This window comes from Gigantopelta aegis, chromosome 7, assembly GCF_016097555.1.
Source record: "Gigantopelta aegis isolate Gae_Host chromosome 7, Gae_host_genome, whole genome shotgun sequence".
Classification (NCBI taxonomy): Eukaryota; Metazoa; Mollusca; class Gastropoda; order Neomphalida; family Peltospiridae; genus Gigantopelta; species Gigantopelta aegis.
The window spans coordinates 22,029,452-22,036,373 of record NC_054705.1 but is presented as its reverse complement, the minus strand read 5'-3'; the positions used below and the strand labels follow the sequence as shown (position 1 = coordinate 22,036,373).

Genomic DNA, 6,922 nt, shown 5'->3' with positions numbered 1-6,922 from the left:
GTGTATTTGTGAATGGAAATGACGTCAAACTCGAATGACGTCATTTTGGATGTTCTTATTTCAAAATAGACTAGGGCTTAACGTGTTATGTTTTATAACGCTGGACAGCTTTCATTGTAAAATTGCCATTGAAATGTGTTTATTTCATGACTATGAATGCATACGTCAATTTACCTCTGCGCATGCTGTAACCTCACCTGGTGCAGGGATGTAACATTCTTTTTGAGAATGGCCAATACAGCAAAAATCTGTTTTGTTTTCTTCGATAAATTCATTCGATTAATTTACATCTAATTTGCAAAGTTATCAAATTCTGAAAGTATGTGATCTGAAATTGTATATATATATATATATATATATATATATATATATATATATATATATATATATATATATATATACATGTACATTTATCATATAATATCTTATATTTTCAGTGCAATCAAAGTATGTGATATTTTTCAGATCACATACTTTAACAATTTGATAACTTTGCAAATGAGATGTAAATTAATGGAGGTCACGGCCCTAGGTTTATTGACAGTTAAGCAAACGGACATGGGTGACACTCCATAATTGACGCATGCATTCATAGTCATCAAATAAAAACATTTCAATAGCAATTTTACACTGAAAGCTATCCAGCGTTCAGAAAACAAAAAAAACGTTTGGCCCTAGTTTATTTTGATGTAAGGACATCCGAAATGACGTCATTCGGGTTTGACGTCATTTCCATTCAAAAATGCACTGCGCCACATATTCTTACGTCATTTGAATATCGCGTAATGTCTGATTGGAATTAAAGTTGCGTGTACAGTTTACAAAAACACGTTATATTAAGCTTGAGATTATATGATAAAGAGATTATATATTAAAATTATATATATATAGATTAAATAATGTATTATGCTCGCCAGAGGCTCGCATATTACAATTTTTATTCCTAATATATGATATTAACGATACCGAAAAACACTCTGGTAATAATCTCTCTCTCTCTCTCTCTCTCTCTCTCTCTCTCTCTCTCTCTCTCTCTCTCTCTCTATATATATATATATATATATATATATATATATATATATATATATATATATATATATATATGCACACACACACTGAATATGAAAATATTGTTGTATTCTTGAAAAAAAACAACCCAATCACATGACCTTCCGTAAATAGTGATATTGCCCTCAGACTGTCTTACCGATCCGATCAAAAGTGATATTGCCCTGAGAGTTTTAATCAATGAAAATAAACATGATTCAAAATTCTATTCAGTTAAATACTAGGTAACGTAATGCAACGGCAACTGCTAATTCTAACGTAAACAACCACACACTTGTGACAAAACGCTTTGCAGTCCTTCAACAAAAAGATAACATATTTATCCATACTGAGTTAATTCCGCAAATACGACAAAGACAAGGTCAGTAATCGTCACATTGTGTAAGGAATATGTACTGGTCTAATAGGCAGAATAGCGGCGTGGATCAGCGGACCAATCGAAGTTGAGCTCAACAAAAGTTAAATGCATAAAAGTGTATGTGTCAGTTTACTGATGACAAAAAGGTGAAAAAAGCAACAAAAAAGATTATGCCTGCAAATGCTGTCCAAATTATGTTATTATTCCAAACATTTGTAGCCGTAATTTCGTTTTTCATTTTATGTAATTCCAAATGTTGTAATGTTCAGAACCTTAGACCCTTTCTGGGTTGTAAAACTAGACATATCAAACTGTAAACAATAAAATTCAAGCAAATTCATTTTTAATAGTACAAAACAGAATAAAGTTAAAGTGTGTTTGGTTTAACGACACTACTAGAACACTTTACTTAATCATGGGCTATTGGATATGAAATATTTGGTATTTCTGACATATAGTCTTTGAGAAGAAATCGGCTGCATGTTTCCCCATAATAAGCAAATGGATATTTTATTAGGAAATGTTTTATTTAACGACACACTCAGCACCTTTTATTTATCAATTATTGACCGTCATTGAGGGCAAAACTGGTGGGATTTAGTGGCGTCACGTACTCATATGACGTTGTATGACACGCAGAGGAGTGTGGAAATAAACAGTTGAAAAATTACCAAGACAAAAATCAAATTCGAGATATTATAACCAGCAAGAGTGTCAAAATCATATTAATAGCAAACTAAAACACAAAATGTAATAAATCTGAACAGTTACCGATTACCTCCAAATGCATTTTTGTATTTGTAACACAAAATCCTGAGTGTGCCGATTCCAACTGCATTTTGATGTGGCATGTACGTTTCTAAATCTGAGAGATATTCCATACACAGTTTGACGAGAACTGACCTTGTTTTTTTTCTATCGTATTTGCGGAATTAAACTCAGTATGACTAAATATGTTATCTTTTTGTTGAAGGACAGCGAGGCGTGTTTCACAAGTTTCTGCTTGTTACGTTATATACTCATTAATTGGATAGCATTTTGCCTCTTCTTTATTTTCATGGTCAGGGCAATATCACTTTTGATGGACCGGTGGGACCGTCTCAGGCCAATATCATTATTTACGAAAGGTCATGTCACTAGGTTTTGACCAATGAGAATACAGACGTATTTTCATTATGTAATAATTACGGTTATATGGCGTCAGACATATGATTAAGGACCACACAGGTATAGAAAGAGGAAACCCGCTGCCCCAACTTCATGGACTACTCTTTTCGATTAGTAGCAAGGGATATTTTATATGTATCATCCCACAGACAGGATAGCACATATCGAACTCGACCGATCCTTGATCCATGCCTGAATTGTTTGGGTTTTTTTTTTTTTTTTTTTTTTTTTTTTCAGGCATGGATCAAGGATCGGTTGAGTTCCTATGACGCCGTTGTTTATATGGCCGTCACAGGTTGCGTATGTTACACCATATCTTTTGCAAGTCTATATTTGTATCTGCCAAACAGAATGGTGCAGTAGAAAATGAAGCGGTTGACACTAAAAAAAAAAAAAAGCAATTCCAAAAGCGTATTAATGTTATTTGAACGACTAGTCTTATTGATAGATGCTAAATAAAATGTCTTATATTGTTATAATTTCATTTGTATATTTGTTCAATATCCTTTGACATTAGCTGCAAGTGATCTTTTATATGTAGTCACTACAGCACACACCACGGCATTCATATACAACTATTTATGTATTTACATTTGTTGGATACCCATTAACCGATATAGTTGTGTGATGGGGTGCATACCAGTCAGCGGCACTGGTGGGGATGGGAAAAACAGTCAAATAATGGGTTCACCGAGTAGATTCGATCGTCGGACTCGAACACCTCAGGCGAGCGCTCTATCTATTGAGCAAGATCCCGCTAATCCAACACCTTTGTACCCATATAGGGCAAGACAATGTTTCTCAGTCTTGCAAGTCATTATACAGTGATTTGGTGATATGCAGAACGTGCTGCGTTCATGGTTTCGCATTAATTACGAACGACAGAAAGGACAGTACGTATACTAATACGCACATATGAGAGTCTTACACATAACAGTTGAGACATTGTTCATAAAGCGGGGCGCTATAAAATACGAAAGACAAACATGGCAATAAACGTAGCTTTCAACAACCATACTGATTGTGAAGTGACGAGTAATGACGTCCGAGATGAAACAACAGACGATTCCAAAACACAGACGACAGCATTACAGACATCATCGTCAGATCCAGCGTCAGAAGATACGGTATTAGCAACGACAGCATTGTATATTTGTGACAGGTCTAATAACAAAGGTGTACGCACAAACCAACAGACAAAGGATGTGGACGGACCATGGACAACAGAATCTTCCAAAAGATTACCTGAAAATGGTGCATGCGCTGTTGAAAACGTAATTCCAGATACGGAAAACACACGGTATGTACTATATGATAGCAATGCATGTTTCTTTCTCATTCAGTATGGCATTATAATAATATCGTGTAACTTGCTTTTTCATATTTCTGGCGTATTTAAATAAACGAACAACAGAAGTCAAAATCTGAATTGTTGGTTGTTAATTTTATCTTTAACCAGTAAAAAATAAATTATGATTATTAAACAAAAGTCTGGGTTATAGTAATGTCACACTCGGATCTTCAAGTAGAGTTTGTATTGTGTCAGAGAACTTCAAGGCGTGTGATCAGAACTTGTTCTCCCCATTGTCTCACATACATAGGTATAAGGCCATTATTATAAGACATATTGCGTCTTTGATTGCTCGTAAAATGTTAGTATTGAATGACACTAATTGTTAGGCTCGTCGCCAACGAAGTCGAGACCATGTTAATATATATTTAGATGGCAGACGCCAGATTACCAACTGACTAATGTTTACTGTGCATGTGAAAATAAATATATGTATATGTAAACATAAATATATAAACTGTACTGTATTTTAAATATCAGATTACTCAAATGACCAGATGAACATAGTATTATATTAGATGCCCAATTTGGGTTTAAGTCAAGCTACAGCACAACGTCACAACGGATGTTATTTTCGCAGTTAACACTGTTATCATGGACATTACTGGCCAGAAAAATAGAAACTGTATAGTTGAGGGGGGAAGGGGGGGGGGGGGGGGTAGATTATAAAAAAGCGTCTGATGGTGTAAATATATGTAACCTTTCGATTACGTTACTGGTTAACTGTATAACATTATAAAATCGATGTATGACGGTCAAAAGACATGTGTTGAATATCAGTCTCAATTTTCAAAATGTTTCTATTGTAATGTTAGACTGATGCAAGGTGAAGCCTTGTCGCCATTTTTGTTCCCTTATGTTAATGTTAATTTTAATGTTAAAGGGACATTCCCGAGTGTGCTGCATTGTAAGATGTTTCCGACTAATAAAACAGTTCTACGATCAAAATTACATATTAAATATATTTTCTTCTTTAGAATATCAATGTCTGTATATTCAATGCATTTCTGGTCGTCTTGATATTTGTAAGAAGCCCAAACTGGATTTTATCTTCAAATAATTTTGTACGTACGAAATAGTTTGTTTAGGAAATAAAATTAAATTTAACCTAGTACAAATATTAGAACGATCAGAAACACGTTTAATATACAATCTCTAATATTTTAAGCAGAAATGTATTTGATATGTAATTATAATCGTCGAAAAGTCTCTGTTAGTCGATAACATCTTAAAAATTGCAGCAAACTCGAGAATGTCCCTTTAATGTAGAAAATTAACCTAAAATTGTTGCATTCAGAAATAAAGGGAAAATGGCTTTTAACAAAATCTTGAAATATAGTAGTGACTTTATTACAACCTCGGACTGACACTGAATTTTAATTGCAAATGTATAGAACAAAGTGTGTAATTACCTCACATGGTAGAACATGTATGAGTCATATTGTAAGAAGATGTAATAAAGGACACGAAGTTACATGATTTTAAATTATGGATGCGCGGTATGGGGTTTTCACCCCACTCATGCCATTTCCACAGAAGGCACCCCAAACCATTATTTCCACAGAAGGCACCCCAAACCATTAGGCGTCCGCCTCCGAATCAGTCAAACTTCACTGACACAACACTGAGCATGACGTTCACCATGTCGTCTCCAAACCCTCTGCCTGCCATCGGCAAATCGCAGTGTAAATCTCGATTAATCGCTAAACACGACTCTATTCCATTTCCTCCGAGTCCATCCCAAGTGGTATTGTGCCCACAGTTGACGTTGACGTCGATGAAGTTGGGTCAAAATGGGCGCCGTGTGTGAAAGTGAGCGAGTCGCAGCCGATTTCGGATCTATTGCGCGGACACCCGACGTCTGAAAAGTTAATTACTGGTTGCTGTAGCTGTCATGATACGGTTGCTGAGGTGACGTAACACAATATGACAGTCATCTACCTGTGACGTCATACGTGGTCTACCCGGTCGGGGACGATCAGCTGTGGTGCCCGTTTGTTGTACTCGTGTCCGCAGATCATAAATTGCCCGTCGGCTGCAACCCAACGCCCTTGCAAGATTAGCTACTGACGTTCCCGCGTGCAACATGCCGACGGCACGTTTACGCTGCACATTTGTAAGGTGTGGCATCGAAACAGGTTGTAACAAATATCGTTTTAATGTGGGGGGTTTTCCAGTGGCTCGTGCAAAACCACTTTTGCATCAATGGTGCTGTGCATGTGCTATGGATCGGGTCAAGTGGGCTGTGATGGGCTTTTAATATAGTGTCGACATTGCTATTACAATATTTATTCCTGAAAAAAATACCTGCCTTCAACAATCATTGGCTTTATTCAAATTTTAGAGTGTGAAGTTTTAATTTGACACAGTATATTTCACGCAGAAAAGTACATCAGTACGAAAGATGGGTCGGGGTAAGAATAATGAAAAAAGTGATTTCTGTATATTTCGATATGTATTATTTCTTACCATATGCAATTATAATAACAAAAGTTTTTCAGTCGTAAATCCACATGTGGAAAACATGGCTACTAAATCTATACGAAAGAGTTGTCATACAAACGGACGAATGCCAACGGTTAGCGTAAGATTATAGTGTTTTGTGAATTTGGCTTTGAAGTCTGTCTTAAGTTTGATATCATTGCAACATGTTTCCGACTATTAAATAGAGCTTTTATTATGACTGAAATTATATTTTTCTTCTTATAGAAACGTTTTGTTTTTTCTCGTTACAACCAGTGCACCACAACTGGACAAAGGCCGTGGTATGTGCTTTCCTGTTTGTGAGACAGTGCATATAAAAGATCCCTCGATGCATTAGGAAAAACGTAGCGGGTTTCCTCTGATGACTACGAGTCAAAATTACCAAATGTTTGACATCCAATAGCCGATGATTAATTAATCAATGTGCACCAGTGGTGTTTATCTTCTTCTTCTTCTTATTTTGTTTATTATTATTATTGTTATTATTATTATTA

General features: G+C 35.6%; 1 protein-coding gene across 1 annotated transcript in view; it reads left to right on the top strand.

Moving 5' to 3' along the window:
- The first annotated feature begins 3,539 nt into the window (after positions 1 to 3,539).
- The window catches only part of LOC121377779 (monocarboxylate transporter 2-like), a 9,712-nt gene continuing 6,329 nt past the window's right edge, over positions 3,540 to 6,922 (top strand). The window contains exon 1 of the mRNA XM_041505868.1: positions 3,540 to 3,893. Coding sequence (XP_041361802.1) covers positions 3,580 to 3,893 — 314 coding nt within the window. The 5' untranslated portion in view covers positions 3,540 to 3,579. The remainder of the gene's footprint in view (positions 3,894 to 6,922) is intronic.